The 18,085-nt window shown below is 40.2% G+C and overlaps 1 protein-coding gene across 2 annotated transcripts in view; it reads left to right on the top strand.

Moving 5' to 3' along the window:
• Nucleotides 1–16,061, top strand: part of tmem132e (transmembrane protein 132E) — a 443,229-nt gene extending 427,168 nt beyond the window's left edge. For both annotated transcript variants that reach the window (XM_086309493.1, XM_086309492.1), the window contains exons 8-9: nucleotides 3,492–3,686; nucleotides 11,040–16,061. In XM_086309493.1, the coding sequence (XP_086165619.1) occupies nucleotides 3,492–3,686; nucleotides 11,040–12,110 (1,266 nt within the window). In that variant the 3' untranslated portion in view covers nucleotides 12,111–16,061. The remainder of the gene's footprint in view (nucleotides 1–3,491; nucleotides 3,687–11,039) is intronic.
• The last annotated feature ends 2,024 nt before the right edge of the window (nucleotides 16,062–18,085 follow it).

The raw sequence follows: 18,085 nt of genomic DNA, 5'->3' as shown, positions 1-18,085 counted from the left end.
GGTTAAAAAAATATATCCTAATAAATGAGTTGTAATGGTACCAAGCCCCTGCAGTGCAGGAAAAGGGAATATTCTACCTCCCACAGCTACTAGAACTACGGAGAAGTTCCTGCGGTCCGAAGTTGACTATAAATAATATATATGGGATCCTCATTACCTTCGGAAAAACATCCATCCACAAGTCCAAGTTTGTCTTAGATATGCATCCTCGAGTAGATCACTGTTACTAACTATACCAATAAATCAGCTCTCACCAGTGCCTCTCTGGCCCCCAGTCAAAGAGCCTGCTCCATAAATCTCATTATCACATATGCAAAAATTCTCAGCGGGCACTGTGACAGTAATCATACATAAGAACAAGTGCTAGTAGTCTAGTCATGAGCAGATGTCCACAGTTTAAACATGCTCATAAGAAAAACGACGAATCAGCTCTTTCTGTGCTCATATTTATTCTTTGGGGTTTTGTTTATTTTATTTTATCTTATTTCACTTTTTGTTTTGTTTATTGTGACTTATGTGCAAAATTATGATACTGTCTGTTTGAGTGTGGGTTTTTTCCCTTTATTATTTCATATTTCATATATATTCCTGTGTTTTTGATTTAGTTGAAAAGTTAAAAGATTTGATAGCTCAATTAGATTGATGGTAAAGAATCTGTAGGCAGTATAGAATGCAGAAAAAGGGGTTTATGAGATTATTGTCAGGGTGTATGTGTGCCAGATAAAGCAACAAAAATAGCTTAAACCGTGGGAGGTTCAAGTCTTCATACCAAATTTCAGCTTCAGCAGCTGATTTATAGCTCCAAGTGATTTATTTTTCTTAAGCTGAGTAAATGACAGCTGAGGAATAAATGGCTACATAATATACATTTCCAGCATGGATCATAACCGTGAACGAGATTACCTTTTTTGCCATTACAATTCTTTATTTTAAACAATCGATGTACAGTGTGATCTATTTGAATTGTGGGGGATTTTTGGGAGCATAGTTGCCAATATTGATTTTAAGCAGTGTTAGCGTTTCTTTTTAGTCACTATAATTGGCCATTGAAAATATCAGCCACAGCTGACTGGAACGTGAAATAGCAGAAAATCAATTGTAAGTAAACAGATTTCCCTGGCAGAGTCGCACTCTGTCTGACCTCAGCAGGATTTATGATTAGACATGTTTTTACGCAGAAAGTGACTTCTTTTCGCTCAGGACGCATCCTTCAGCTCTGTCGGCATTCATCAAACAACTTCAGGCCTTCACCTGTATTTACTCTCCTCTTAAACCGAAGGAAGAAGAAATGAAAAGTGGAAATGAAAAGTTTGACAAGTCGAGCTAAATGCAAATGTTTTTGTTGTTGTTCCCAAAAAGAGAGTGATCCATCATGCAACTGAGTTTTCCTCCAGAAAAAAAAGTTTTTTCTTCTTCTTTTCTTTTAATTCATCCATCTACTATCACGCCTTAGGGTTCTGCATGTGTGCATGTTTCTGGGTGCCCAGCAAACCATAACTCTCTTTTCTGGCGCATTAATCCATCACAGGCGAACAATATGGATATGGATATGGAAGTGGAATTTGACTACAGAATTTAATAGCTGCGTAGAAGATTTTTCCCCCCCTCGTATTTTTAGCCCGTATGCATTTACCGGTATGAAAGATTACTTTCGTTTCTTTATAAAATATTCAACAGTACTTTAGTAACTTTATAATACTTTACTGTGATATGAATGCGCCATAGAGGGAAAACTGTGTGTGTATGGGAAGCACATTCAAACGCAGAGCAGCTCTCGGAGCAGCATGTAACTGATGCCAGCCATTAACCTCCGTAGGTTAAAAGGACATTAGCAAAGAACACTGTATCATTACTGTATTAAGGCGACGCAAAGTTTGACATCACATCTAATTAGCCCGGCCTGCTACGTTGTAACAGTGCCCTGACTAAGAAAATAAAAGTGAAGGTGTCATTGGAGGTGATAACATGAAGTTGGGGAATGTGAATAGCGTTTATTTAAGATAATAAATAGCAATAATAGTTTGGAACAGCTAATAAATACCTTTTTAATTTGCTTCTATTACGGGAGTTTTCCTTTTAAGCTCAACAGAACTCATAAAGAATCGAACCCAAATTAATAAAACCAGACACCTGCAGATGCATCTGCTTCCACTGATGACTTGGCTCAAGCCTTCATATGACAAATTACATAACAAATTATTGCTCCAAATTATGCAGCACTTCGATGTGAGCCAAAGGCGACCAAACAGTGAAGAGCCATTTTATTTATATCAAATAATAATAATTTGATGGATTTATTTGAATCCAGATTAATGTCGTGCACTACAGGGCAGCATTTTTAATTAAGCGATATCACCCTGAAATATCCCCAGCTGATTACCTGTGATTACGAACAAGAGTGTCTTTCTATTAGAAGCTTTCTGGGATTATATGTTTATAAATGTTAAAAAAAATAGGCATTTATCTAAATATGAAGTCTTAAAGTTATTGCTTTGTTCTGTTAGCAAATTACAGTCATTGTTCTTTTATCACCTAATAAATCAGTGAATTCTGTAAAAATATTCTTTTTTTTTTTTTTTTTTTGCATTTTATTTGGTGAATATGAAATAATCCTGTTATAAAAATGGAAAATAATGACAGGTTTTAGCAAGAAAGGTACAATTTTGCACATTAAAAAAGAACAACAACCAAAAAGTGTTGCGTGGTAACACATTTTTTAATGTGTGTCTCACTTTAACCTACAAATGAGCCAAACTTTGAGCTTTGACTTTTGTTTTAGCAGCATGACATTTGTATCGATGGGCATAGCTGACTTGCTGTTTCAAGGTTGCACTTGATGGTGATTGGAAAAGCTCGTCGGAGCACCAAACTCATCTCAGGTCTAGCTTCACATGCCTTTTGACTCTGGCTGGAGTTATAAAATGCTTGAGAGGAAAAGATTTCCCCGTCTGACTCTAAGGACAAGGCCACTGCTTCACTGAATGGCTCTTTACTTTGTTCCCGTCCCTCGTGACCTCTGGTTGCAATTGCAAAGTGAAATGATGATATTTTAAAAGTGCTTAAACTACTGGGTGCAGAGGCACCGTCAAAAGCACAGGATTACCCGCAGAGGCAGGACAGAATCTTTAAATGGTTTTGGCATTTCATTTGATGACACTTAGATGGGCAGAAGTGTTTTCTGCTAACAGTGACTTTGATAGCGTGCGGTTGCGTCTTCGAATTGTACCTTGTGTCTGGTTGATGATAGATTCTGTCTCGAGTGTGCCTTTTTTTTAGCTTTGTTTTCTCACTGTGATAGACAGCGAGGCATTGACACAGAAGAAAGTAGATGCACTGGAACAAACAACAGCACAAAGCACTTTAATCCAAAAGTGGCTTGTCATGGGCTTTATGAGCTTCAGAGAGACAATAAAGCTGTTGTCTATTCTGGACTTAAACGATGTCCCTGTGTCATGTGGGGATGCAATAAAAGCACATCTTTTTCTCTGCAGGTGGAGTCTCCTCTGGCAGTGGATGCAGTATTAGGAGAGGCGGCATTCTCGGTCACAGATGACAAGGTTTCCATCACAGAGCTGCGTGTTCACGCCATTTCAGGCCTGACCCTGTCACTGCAGCCCAGCCCCGGCAACAGCCACACCATGGTGGCCAAGGCAACAGGAATCCAGACACTCGCTGCTCCCAAACAGGTACAGACACGAGTTATCACACAGTGCAGAGTCATTGTGCATTTTTAAACTGCTTTACTGTTAGGTTTAAAATCAAGCCGCAACCTCAGATGAGCCAAAAACGGCAGATTCTCAAAGGGGAAGGAATTCCCAGAGTTCACAGTAAAATTCCCAACTTTACTTCAACTCTTCATCTAGTTCTACGGCTTTACAGAGGTTTCACTTCTTTAAATTGTATCAAGGTCTGCAGTTGTGTCTGAGACTTACGCTGCTTTGAGAGAAAGGTGTGCTCGGTGTCACCTCTACTAATTTGAGTCACCGAACTCGACTTCTCAAGTGCATTTCTAGGGTTGTTAGAGTTTTGCTTTACTGCTGGTTTATTGTGGTTAATTTATTAGAAGCTAATCTAAAAAGGTGTTTCACTCCTGCCGAGTGAAATTCTTCTACCTTCTTTTGTATGTTATGTAACACTAATTAACAGTTATCTACAAATCCCCAAATCCTATAACAACTTTAAGCTGTGATTTAAAAAAAATAAAAAATCCCCCACAAAAAAAAGAAGAAATGCCACAGTGATGCTGAAGTAAACAATGCCAAGTCTTTTCCATTTCACTGAAAAATTCATCCTAATTGGAGGCTGGCTGAAAAATGACCCTCGCTGCAGATGTTTGGTGTTGTTGGTCTTGTGGTATACGCAATTTCCTGGATCATTTCTAATTCAGAGCTTACAAAAACAAACAAAATACCAACACACTTGTACAAGTCAGCATGTCCACATGCAGTCCAATTAAACTGGCATGGCAACAGGACTGTGCTCAATTTTAAAATCTGTATTTTAGGTACATATTAACTCATCGGAAAAAACAAGATAGTACACACTCTTATTTAAGGTCTGAATATAATACCAAAACCATTTGAGTATTCCCATTACCAACAGCTTAATTCAGTAGCTCAGTAGGAGCCTGGATTATGTGCTACTGACTAACACCTAGCTCTTACCATTTTCCTTATTTATGTATCCAGTCTGGTGATATTAAGTTTACTTGTAAATATCATCAACTTACTGCATTTAGACATGAAGACATGCACAACATAACCTGCTGAAGTTCAAACCGAGCATCAGAAAAGGGAAGAAAGGTGATTTAAGGGCTGTTTATCTGTTGGGATTTTCCACCCAACCGTCTCTGGTGTTTGCAGAGAATGGTCTAAAAAAGAGAAAATATTCAGTGAACAGCAGTTCTCTGGGTGACAATACTTTCATTTTCACCAAAGCTCAGAGGAGAATAGCGAGACTGCTTCAAGCTGATAGGAATGCAACAGTAATTTAAATAGCTGGTAGTTACAACCGAGGTATTCTAAAGAGCATCTCTGAATGCACAACGCTTTGAACCTTGAAGCCAGGGTACAGCAGCAGAAAACTACACCAGGTGCCACTCCTGTCAGCTAAGAGCAGGAAACTGAGGCTACGATTCACAAGACTCAACAAAATTGGACAACAGACGATTAGAAAAGCATTTCCTGGTCTGATAAAACTCAACTTTCAGACCCTGCCATCTGCGACTTTCAGATGGCAGGGTCAGAATTTGGCATAGGCAACACGAAACCATGGATCTGTTCTGCCTTGTATCAACAGTTCAGGCTGGTGATGTTGGCATAATGCTCTCAGGCATATTTTCTTGCCTGAGCCACACTTTGGACCCTTTAGTGCCAATCTAGCATCTTTTAAACAGCACAGCCTTTCTAAATATTGTTGCCGACCATGTTCATGTCTTTATGACCACAATCTGTCCGTCTTCTGATGGCTGTCACCAGCCATGTCACAAAGTTCACATCATCTCAAACTAATTTCTTGGACATTTCAGTGAATTCACTGTATTCAAACATATGGAAGCCTGCTTCCGCCCCAAAAAAAAAGTATCCATAACTTGAACTTTCAAGTTATTTTCTCGAAATTTCGACTTATTAACTCGAAATTTTGAGAACAGTGACTCAAAATTTTGAGTTAGCTCTGCCAATTAGTAATCTACGTGAATGACGTCATTTTCTTGTTACCCAGAAGGATATGGCGCAGAGGAACGCGCACTCAAAACTGGATCGCAACAAATTGGCAATAGTAACGCCATGTGATTCAGCTAATAACAAAAGGATTTCATCAGTTGTGAAGCCACGCTGAAAATACTCAGCAATTTGTGCATTCATGACTGGCCGTAATACTGGTAGCTTAGCTATAGCATTTGTAGCTGAGGGCTTCAGCTTCCGGGTAACAAGGAAATGACGTAATTCACGTAGATTACTGATTGGCAGCGCTAACTCGAAATTTTTCTCAAAATTTTGAGTTAATAAGTCAAAACTTTGAGAAAATAACTCAAAATATTGAGTTATGGATAATTTTTTTTTTTTTTTTTTTTTTTTTTTTTTATGGCAGAAACGAGCTTCCATACAAATAGCCTCCACAGTCACCAGATCTCAATCAAACGCTGTCAGTCAAGCATCTTCGGGATATGGTGGAATAGGAGAGTCACATCATGGATGTGCAGCAAACAACTACAGCAACTGTGTGGTGCTATCATGTCAATGTGGATCATCTACACCATGAAGAATTTAAAAAACAGGAGTCTAATCCAGTACAACTGAGGTGCACTTTATAAAATGTCCAATGAGTGGACATCAGTCAGGAGGTACTAGTTTGATTTTTGAACAAAATGTCGCCAGTTTGATGCAGGTTTAACACACAACATAGACAACAAAACCATTTCTATGCTAGATTTTTTAAACTGAACCCAGCATTGTTAGCAAGGGCACCATGTGAGGGCAGCTGCAGAGAACTAATAAGTATCTTTGGTCCCATTATATATTACAAAACTGCATATTAGCCAAGCCTGGCAAAACACTTCTGATACGTCCAAATACATTTCCCAAAATGGGTTTTATTGCTCAAGTGAAAAGCACGAAGATGTCTGTGTAAGAGGGGGAAAGTCTTTGCCACTGTTTCTTCACACGGGAGCAAGAGTCTCTGCAATTCTAAGCTAAGAATTAATTGGCAGCCCTGCTTCACCTCGGGAGAAATGTGTGTATGTGTGCGTCTGACTCGTTTTCCCGCTTTGCCCTTTCTCTGGCCTGCAAGTTGCTAAAAACGCAACGACAACCACATCAGGCATCAGTGAGAGAGAAGCGAGCATTAAATTCCAATTCTTCTTGCTTTCCGCTTCTTGGCCACCTTGAAATTTAATTATTGTAATGTATTGTCCTAAGTGCTCTCCAAGGCCGGGCCATAAAAGGCAGCCAATTCCTCTGCCGGCAAAGCTCTCAGAGGACTACTGGAGCTATTTCAAGCCATTTGATTCCGTTTCACAGGAAAACTTACTAAATGTCCTCTATTACTCCAGAAATTAATGAAACACATAAACTATGTATGGAGCGAGTTGGACAATCAAGGTCTCTTTGCATTATTCTGTTCCACATGACAAAATTCAATCCTCTTTGAACTGAAAGGCTTCAGCGTTTAAGGGATCTTTGTAAACCACTCCTGTTGCTGTTGTTGCTGCGTAGCGAAAAAGTACACATCGCACTTCTGCAACCTTAAATTGATGCAAATGTCACGGAATAATATTTGCACTGCTTATGCATATTTTATAATCCAAGCTGTTCATGTTGCGTTTACATCCATATATATATATTTCTAGATGCCACAAAATAAAAACTTGAGAAAGTTACTTTACTATCATCCATATTGGTAGCTTTAATTCATATCGTGTTGTTCAGATGAAAGAGTTTTGCTTACTATTGCTATACCCACATGTCAGTTCTGAGAAAACACAGAAACACCGTTAAAATTCTTTCTCCACTAAAGTGATAAGTGTAGTTATTCTCCTAGCTGTTACAATCAAGGGCAAAGGCATCCATGCAAAGGAGAACTGAGGTTGAACAGAGGACATGAATTTTTGACAGTGGAGTGTTTTTTCAAATAAAACATGGCAAGCTGCTCACTTACTTTCATCTCAGAAATTCATGAAAAAAGTAATTCTAAAACAGCTGGGTGATCATCTGCAGAGGAATGGTTTATTTGAGGAGTTTCAGTCAGGGTTTAGAGTGCAGCACAGCACAGAAACGGCACCAGTGAAAGTTATGACCTCTTATGACCTCTGACTGTGGACTCATCTCTATGATCGTTTTGCTAGATCTCAGTGCAGCGTTGACCACAATATTTTACTACAGAGATTAGAACATAACTTTGGTTTTAAATGAATAATAAATAAACTGCACCGGTTTGAATTGTTTGTATCTAATAGACTTCAGTTTGTTCATGTAAATGGGAAATCTCCATGACTAACATCAAAGTTAGTCATGGAGTTCCACAGGGTTCTGTGCTGAGACCAATACTTTTTACATTATAATTGCATCGCTTAGGCAATACTATTAGAAAACGCTAATAGTACTGCATTGCATATTGCAGGTGATACCCAGCTTTATTTATTCATGAAGCCAGATGATACAAATAAGCTAGTTAAACTACAGGCATGTCTTAAAGACATAAAGACTTGGATGACCTCTAATTTCCTGCTTCTAAATTCAGACAAAACTGAGGTTATCGCAGCGGTCCCCAACCTTTTTTTGCGCCACGGACCGGTTTAATATCAGACAATATTTTCACGGACCGGCCTTTAAGGTGTCGCGGATAAATACAACAAAATAAAATGATACGACCAAGACAAAAACTGTGTTATTTTGTAAATATAATAATAAACACGAATTCACTGTGTAATTGTGTAATTTTATTAGCAGCATTGTCCTGAAATGAGTCAACAAAATTGAGAGTAACATCCTCCTCTCTGCCCCTTAATGCTCTCTGGTCACTATGGTAACGTGTAAGCATCTCTTTCAAAATAAGACGCACAACTACAACGCGGGAAAAGACCCAGGGAAATGGAGTTAATGATAAAAACCCTGAAAACCATAAATTTCACACTGGAGCTTCAACTCTAGTGGTCCCCCCGGGGGTTGACCAGGTCCGGGTTGGGGGCCGCTAGGTTATTGTACTTGACCATCTTATAAAGATGGTGTCTAGCCCAATACTTTGTTTTGATAGCATTATCGTGTCATCCAGTAGCTATGTGAAGAGTCATTTTTTACCATAATATGTCCTTCAGAAAGGAAATGATACAAATATGTAGGACTTTCATTTACACAATATCTCTTTGGATTAGCAACATCCTGTCTCAAATTTTGTCTCAAAATCCTGTCTTGAATAATCAGGCCCCATCTTACCTTAAAGACTCCACAGTATCACCCCAATAGTGTACTTTGCTGTCAGACTGCTTTTGCTTTTGGTTCTTAGAGTTTCCTAAAGTAGAATAGGAGGCATATATTACACAAATATTAGTTTACACAGTTTATGTTTATGTCTGAGCCACTTAGGACTGCATGATGAATTTTTAAAGGTGAATAATGTTAATGAAAATGTCGACAGGTAGAATGACACCCAAATAGCACATTAAAGGACCCTAAACCAATCTGTTAGAGGCTTGGACCAAACATAGGGTTGATATTTCCCTACTTGATTCCCTCCATTCTTTCGAACCAAAAACATCTTTTTTCCTTCTGTGCATTTGTTCTGCACCTACAAACAAAATCTTCCCTCTCTGTCAGTTTTTCCTAATGGTTGGTTCCTGATGTTTAGGCAAGCTGTGAACAAAAGGGACTGTCAGATGCATCCTTGATTACACGGACACCAATGTTGTGGTTTATTCTGCAGCAGATGAATGTTGTCAGGTAACTGCCGTGTTGGCAGTGGCACCCAGGCTTTTTATCCAATTTCTCTATAGGGGAGAGCAGACAGTGAAGAGTGATAGAAAATACAAAAATAAAACCAACACAAGAAGCAAACACAAAGAGACGGACTCATCATTTGCAGCGCACACCACTGCTGTTTGCGCCTCATCTGTCTGTGCTGCCAAACGAACCTGCGTTGTAGCCTTCAGGACAACACAGTCATTTCTCTGCCACCCCTTCCTCCTCTGTGCTCGCAAGTGGTTCGCTTGTGTGCACATCAGAGGCAGGCCGTTTTGTGTGCATGTCGAGGCTTGTACTGAGCAAGGGGCACTGCGGATGCTCACAAATGCTCTGGAGATTTAGGAATTAGAGCAAGTCCAGGACTTCAAAGGCTCAGTTGGGAACAGGCATTCAAATCACGATCAATGCCGTGAAATAACAGGAACCGAACTGTTTAAATATTCTTTGGTGAGGAATAAACATCTACAGAATGGGTTATTGTTTTATCAAAATTATACCTTTGCTTCACCTTGGCCATCAGTCGTCTCTCATCTTGATAAGCGTTGTTATTAACCCATAAATAAAGGGTCATCCTGCTATTACTCATAATAGTATTTAACAAATGCAAGTACTTCACACAAAATAAATGGATTTTCTGTATTTGGTAAAACTAACACATAGCATCATCATTATCTTACATTTATTTCTGCTTGAGATTTACAAAAATCTTTTTGCTTTGTTTTTTCAGTGGATCTATTACGTTCATTCCCAACGTTTTGTTTTGTGTCGGACTCTAATTTTCAAAATAAACCTTGTTTATTTCACACTGGGTGTTGGTGCAGCTCCCCAATCCGTCCACTGCCTGTAACAAGCTGTTATATAGAGAAGCTTGTTTCCACTGCTAAATATATAAATAAGTACATTTATATTTTGAGGGACATTTTGAGATAATAAAAGTTTGACTTGTCTCTGCTGGGCAGAAATGTGCTTCCACAGTTTTAGCTCGTCTCCCATTAAGGATGCTGTCTTCTGATTGGCTGAGTGGGGTACTGTGCTGACAGTTGATGACTAATATGACCATATTAGGGATAACTGTTCTTTACTGCATCGTACAGATGCAGGAGTTGAAAATTTGTGTTTAGAGCAGTCTGAAATCTGTCGAATGGCTACAAGTGGGGACATAAACTGACCTCAACATTTGAACTTGGGGTGTATTTAATATAAGCATCCATCATTGCTTAGTGTGTATAGATATTACCCAAAAGAAGGAAAAACACAGTACGTGTAAGAATAACCATAGCTGTTTCTTAATATGTAAAGTAAGTGCAGCTTGTTTATTGATTTTGGTGCAGTTTTTTATGTTCTTCACTTACTTTCTCCTGACATATTCATCGCGTTGAAATAATTAGAATAACTTTTCTTTGTTTTTCTCATGAACCACAAGTCAAATTACATTCTCAATGGAAAAAAAAAATCTTGATTTCAGATTTTTTTTTTTGTGATCAGGGCATTTGATGCATTTTCAGAAGTGACATTTTGATACTGAAACAAGAAAAGGTTAATTTCTAGAAATTTAAAATGCATTTCTCTGTTTTTCTCTGACAGGAGGCCAGCTTGTCTGTCTGGATGCTTTTTAGTGACAACACAGCCGCCACTCTGACTTACTTTGATCCCAAAGACTACAACCTCAATGCCTCCACATTGGATGACAAAGTTGTGTCAGTAACCCAGGAGCCTCAGCAACGCTGGCCTGTGGTGGTGGCAGAAGGAGAAGGATCTGGCGAGATGGTGCGTGTGGAGATGACCATCTGTGAGGCCTGCCAGAAGACCAAACGCAAAAGCGTCATCGCATCTGCTGCAGTTTATGTCAAGGTCCGTTTTGGCCCCGAGGAGGACTCTGAGGAAGAGGCGACCACGGAGGGGGAGATTGAGCTGGCACCCGTCACCAGGCGTCCAATCGTCGATCCGAACATTAGTGGACGAATTTATGAGACATCTAACGAGCAGCCTGCCAGTGTTCCCATTGATTACACCAATTTACCTACTATGAGTATCCAAGAGGAACCGACTGAGGGTGAAGAAGAGGAGGAGGAAGACTTTGTGCATTCGCCTCGCAACATGACTGACCTTGAGATTGGCATGTACGCTTTACTGGGAGTCTTCTGCCTGGCCATTTTAGTCTTTCTCATCAACTGCATTGTCTTTGTGCTTAAATACCGCCATAAGCGGATCCCACCTGAGGGTCAGGCCAACATGGATCACTCCCACCACTGGGTGTTCCTGGGAAACGGCCAGCCGCTGAGGGCCCAGTGTGATCTGTCACCACAGCAAGTGGAAAGTCCCACTAACCCTCTGGAGGGCGTACAGACTTGTTGCCACGGGGACCACCACAGCAGTGGCAGTTCCCAGACTAGCGTTCAAAGCCAGGTACACGGAAGGGGCGACGGCAGCTCTGGGGGCTCTACAAAGGAGAACGGCGAGGATGCCAGTTCACCCACCTCTAAGCGCAAGCGAGTCAAGTTCACCACTTTTACCACCCTTCCCACAGAGGAGCTGCCCTATAACTCCATCCCGATAGCAGATGAAGAGGACATTCAGTGGGTTTGCCAGGATATGGGCTTTCAAGACCCAGAGGAACTGCACGATTACATGCGCAGAATAAAAGAAATAGCCTGAGATACGAGGTGCAGCGTCGAGCCCCACTCTCGGCTTTCTAAGAAGAACGTTCCTTTCTATTTTTCTCTTTTACACCTAAGTGAAAGATAATTTTTTCACAGACTAAAAGGTCAACTGTTGTTTTGGTTAGTTTCTTTTAGTTTGCACAGTGCTGTAATCTCATACACGCTCACACAGAGGAGGACGCGAGGAAGCCAAAGACCTGACCAGAGGATCTCGATTGCTAGAGAAATCTGTAAATCTTGGCTTTTGCAAACCTGTTTCACTGGGAAGCCGAGCCATGGGCGACGAGAGAGCTGCTGCGGCTCTCTTATTTTCAGGATCTGATTTCAATGAAAGCCTGATACGGACAGGTGTATGGTACCGGTCGTGGCTCGGTGGGACTCTGCAGTACTGTACCTATTCCAAACAAAGAGGCCTTTGATGAGTAAATAACTGTCAAAGACTCTCATGAAAGCTATGTTTTAAAAAAAATCATATTTTTTCTTTTGTTTTTTTGTTTTTCGCCAAAGTAGGAAAAGCGTTCTTTTAACGGTAAAACGTTCTTCATAGTTGTTGTTGGTGCGGCACACTCATGATTTGTACTCATGTTCATTCCTTACATTTTTCTACATTTCATAGGTAGTCAAAAGCAGTGCCCTACTACTACTAGTCCTCATGGTCCTGAACAAATCTTAATGCCTTATAATAAAAAAAATGGTCACAGTTCACTCGTATATCAGCGCGGACACCCTGTTTTCTCACAACGGCTAGAGCCAGTGTAGTAAGAGCTACTATGTAAAATACTACGACTGCTCTCCAGCATGAGGAATAAATACAAAGAGCTTGTGCATTGCGAGGATCTCTAACAGTCTTTGCATGGAAGGGGATCGTGAGGCACAATCAGCAACTTTTTTTCCAAATTTGTAAATGTTTATATTGTAATTATATAATCATTCATACACATAACTAAACTGAATATGTTATCATGCATTACACGCATGCCATGCCATTCCAGGCCAGGCCAGGCTTACATACATGCAGACATTCCTCTCTAGTATATGTATATATTGCATCGAGCTGGAGCCAGTTCCAGCTCGAACATTCGACAAGCTGCTTACTCCAAGGTATACGAGTGGAAGCTGGTTGAAGTCTTGAATATTTTATAGTCTTGTGGTGGGCTGAAGGTTCCCCTCGGTAATGTTACAACAGAACTGTAGATTTTTATTAAATGGTATCACATCTGACTGTTGAACGAGGGGACTTGCTATGCATCAGACTTGTAATAGATTCCAATCTTTTGATGATTTACTTCCCTTCCCCAAGTTTGGCTGGCCCTCCAGCCTTTTGGAAAAATAATAAAAAGAATAACTTCTAATGGAAACATTCTCACTGAGCACAAGATCCTCTAAACTCTGCAGGAAACGCCATCCATCCTTAAAGAAGGTTACGGAATAAATCATTGATTCTCTTCCATCATTTAAGTCATGACCATCTCATGCTGTCACACTGTTTTCAGACACACCTTTATGTGGGCCCTGTTTCGATTCTCTATTCCGGTGAACTTGTGTGTAGAGGTCACAAATTTACTTCAAATATGAACGGTGCCAGAGCGTAGTAGCTTTTGCGGGGAAAATGCTAAATGTGCTTCTGTTACTCCAGCTGTGAGGATGATATGGGTGCGGGTGTGAGATCATGTAAATGTACCTCAGGCTTTACTGACAAATCAAAGCGGTTGAAATCAACACAGCCTAAGTGTTGTTGTGCAGAAGTGTTAATTGCTGTCTTTTAAATGTTTACTGACGTGGCTTTCAGGTAAGCTCAAGCAGAAAAAATGAAAGCTCTGGAGAGTTAAGCGTAAAATATCTGAAGACTGAAAACGTCGCCAGGCAGAAAGATGCATAGTAACCAGGAGCAGGGCTGATAGTATTTTTAATTACACTTGCCCTGTTAGCTTGTCTGCTTTATAGTACTTAGAGAGAATAACTAGAGACGACTTTAAAGGTTGATGTTATTCCAGCTCTGATCTCACATAAAATAAGTTCTTTTCAGGACTAATGAGACAAGCAGATTTGAAAAATGGCTTTCCATGTAACTCTGCTTAACTTCTGTAGTGTGCATCTAAGGGCTTGGAGTTTTCTTTTGTGTTAACTGTCTAATTTGGATCCTGCAAATAAGCAAACAAATGTGACATGCTTCTTTTTGTGACTCTATTTGTCACTCAAAATGTATTTTGTTGCCATTTTACCGCCTTTAAGACCCTGGAAAGGGTCTGGGTAAAGACCCAATCCAGAATTCCTCTCACTGTGGCAGCTGTTATGCAATACCAGCTTCTTCAGATGAAAATATAGAATTAAAGACATACTTTATCTGTACTTTAAAAATTTCACTGATTGACAATCTGAAGACACGGTCACTCGTAGCAAATACAAAAGCTGTTACTTTATTTCCCATTGGAAAACCACATGTTTCAACACTCAATGTGACTACCTACCAGCAGCTGGATTAATCCTTTCAAGGGGCCAGTTCACCGCAAAATAAATACAAAGACATATTTTAAAATATATGGTATGTGGTATTTCCAGGTATAGAGGTATCAGCAGGAGCATTGTTCTCCTTCTCTTGAATATAATGAAACCAGATGGTTCTTGTCTTGAGGCGCTCAAGGTTGTTAAAACCTCAACAGCAATGTCTGTTTCAGAAATCCTGAACCAGTTCCTTGAAAAAACCTCTACAAACCTCGCTTGGAGCGATTTCTTCTTTAAACTGTTTTCTTTCTACTGTCTGCAAACACTAAAAACGAAGCGTGCAGCTTGTTAACATTGCAGCTCAGCTGTAAATGAAGGCTTGACGCTATTTATGTTGTTTACATGATGTCACTCTGTCACTAGGGTGTGCATCGTGTCATGGGTAGATTGATGCTTTCTCCTGCACTGTGTTATGGTTGGAGGGTGTAGTTGGGTGAAGAGAAAATAGTTCCTGCTGTACATGTAAGTGCTCACCACAAGGTTTGTGGATCGCTTTGTGTAATCAGGTCATGATCTATGTGATGAGAGCTTTTTTTTTTTTCTATAAAACTGGGAAAATCCCAAAAAAATGACATGATTAAATATCACTACAACCCAGAGGTTTAGTGTAGGGTGAACTGTCCCTTTAATTCTTGTCTGAAAGTGGGCGTGAGATTATTTCTCATCACTAAACTGTACTTTTCCATATATTACTTGTATATAGACCCACAGCTGATCTACATAAATCCTGGATTGGGACTTTAAGGGTTTGATTTGCTGCATGCCCTCTCTGTGTTCCATGTGGTTGAAAAGAATAATGACCAATTCTGGTTTTAATAATTTTTAAATCTGTGTTATCGGCTACAAACGAGACGACGGTCCAAGCCCGACCTCCTTCAGCTACGACATCGACATGTTTTCCTGTGAACTAGAGAGAAAAATCAGTTTGAGTTTTGACTTCAAATGACGGTCTCTCAGGATGAATGTAGAATTCCTAACTAAGCCTGGTTCTTTTGTGATTAGTGTTAACCTGGTTAGTCTGATCTGGTGACTTTACAGATTAAGTGTCTAATAGCAGCTTCGGTTTTCACATGTTTCTTCCCCTCCTCGCTGACGTACTCACACAGTATTTAATACGTTATTTTTATTATGATTTTTACATCCTCCAGTCCCTTCCTGCTTTGGCAAAGTGTAGATATTGCTCATTTTGTATCTTCTTCAAGCTGCTAATAGAAACTTAGACTGCTTATAACATGTAAATGAAGATTTTGAATTGTATCCCCACCCTCACCCCCGCCCATGGTGAAATGTGCACAACGTGCACGGCTCGGTTGGCTGTGCCAAGTAACCACCACACTGACTATAATGTTGTAATGTACAGAGCACTGTTAAATTTCCTGTATTCTCTTGAAAGCAAACCCTTGTATTTTCCCGTTATATGTAAAGTACTAAAGAAAATGCAATACACAAATGGCAGTGTCGTCTTTACTTTGCTTTCCATTGTTAACACGAGTGGGAATTTTTTCATCATCTTACATGTTTTTGGCACGATGTGTGCTCCGTGTCAGCGTGAGTTATGTCAAGAATTCAGCCTCAGTAGCTTCATATATGAAGGGACGCTCTGACCTTGAAGGATTTTGGCTCATTGGGTGCCTAATATCTCACAGGGGGACCTGATTTATACAGCATGTGAAAGTAATGGCGTTACGCACTTTTTTGGAAGTTATCATTTGTTTATGCCGATTTAAAATTCAAACCTCTTTTTATCTTACGGGTAACAGATCCATTCAAGGGCAAGGATGTGGAGACAAAAGACGAGGTTAATTTAAAGCGACTGCTCTTTTCTTTGCGGTTTTTGTATTTTAATGATGCATCGTCTCCTAGTGCGCGTCTGCCCGTGTGTCCCTGATAGAGAGTCCAGCTTATACTTGAAGGTTATATATCAGTGCTTTTCACCCTGCCCTCAGCTGTGTGCATCTCCCGCAGCAGCAAGAAGCTTCTGCAGAGGTGGGTATAGAAACCTACTGTAGTGTGTTTCGTCTCATCCAGCGGCTCCCATCCATTAAAATCCATACTTGGAGGTGTTTACTCAAAGTCTGGAGTGTTTACTCCTTTAGTTCACTTCACTTGGGCAGCTGAGATCAAAGCCCTTTGAACTCAGGTGAGACGCAGGTCGTTAGAGAGCAGTAAGTGGGGTTTTGGAACTTGGGATATGGATGCTGACTTCGGATCGTTGGAAGCAAACGAATGCACGATACAGCGGAATACGCTCCACACTAAATGGATCTTTATATATCTGAGTCATACCAAATATTTTCAGCTGCTACTGCTGATCAAATATGAGTCAGTTGTGTCTGGTTCTGGGTTTTCTTTTAGGTGTAGGTGTGAAAAATGTATAAAAATCTATATAGAGAGAAAAGTGTGTATCAAAGTATGCCGATTCAAATGGTTGATTAGCTGGAGTTTCAAAGGAAAGGATTCAAAGGAACCTCTTACAAAGCATAAATACATTTTTAAGGAGAAAACGCAGCCCACTCTCGGAGGTGCTGCCACACTGAATCCATTTGCGTCTATGAGACTGAGTGCCCGAGGCGTCTGGGCTCTGGTGAGCAGTGGCCTCTCTGCAGCTGTCAGCAGCTTCTATAATCGTCCACCATACAGTGCGGGGCAATATGTGTTAACTTGCTGTATCTCACCTTTTGGTGATTGAAATCTATTATGTGTTTATAATAAAAATAGCATGAAGTACTATTAATACACATCTGACGCACCCCAGACATGGAAAATGTGACAAAGAAAATTAATCTGCTTTTCACTTAAATAACAGAAAGCTTTACCCGAGAGTCCTGTGGAAAAATGAGCATACCCACGATTCAGTACCTTCTAGAACCACACTTAGCAATAACATCAAGTAATTGTTTACTGTATGACTTTATCAGTCTCTAATGTTGTTGTGGACGAACTTTGGCCCACTTTGCTTTATAATGTTACTGCAGCTCATGCATTTATATATAACCTTCCACAGGTTTTCAATCGGGTTGAGGTCTGGAGTCCCATGGCTGAGGAACAAGCCCAAATCGTCGCCACACCACCACCATGCTTCACAGTTGGCATAATACAAGTGCATTATTCTTGCAGTTTTTCAAATCTTTAGCCATGCTGCCATGTTCTTTTTAGAAAGAAGAGGCTTTCTTCATACAAGCCACACTTATTCAGGCTTTTTCTAACAGACCGTTGTGAACTTTAACATTTAACATGCTAACTGAGGGCTTAGGTGTAGCTCTACATGGTCTGACCGTGGGGTGAATTTGTTAGAACATCCGCTGCTGAAAAGATTATGGCACCTTGTTAACACACACCTGAATGCTTCAGAGCAGCAACCTGCCAACATTTTTATTTTATAGAGGTGCTCATGCTTACTCATGATCACCTGATCAGGTGCATTTGATCAGTGGCTCTATTTACGCTCTTAATTCCCAGGGAAGCAGG

This window comes from Aulonocara sp. 'chitande type north' Nkhata Bay, linkage group LG10, assembly GCF_057382095.1.
Source record: "Aulonocara sp. 'chitande type north' Nkhata Bay isolate Kocher_YH1m ecotype deep benthic linkage group LG10, A_spYH_male_GT1.1, whole genome shotgun sequence".
NCBI classification, from domain to species: domain Eukaryota; kingdom Metazoa; phylum Chordata; class Actinopteri; order Cichliformes; family Cichlidae; genus Aulonocara; species Aulonocara sp. 'chitande type north' Nkhata Bay.
The sequence above is the reverse complement of the archived record's forward strand: the minus strand, read 5'-3'. Positions and strand labels throughout refer to the sequence as shown.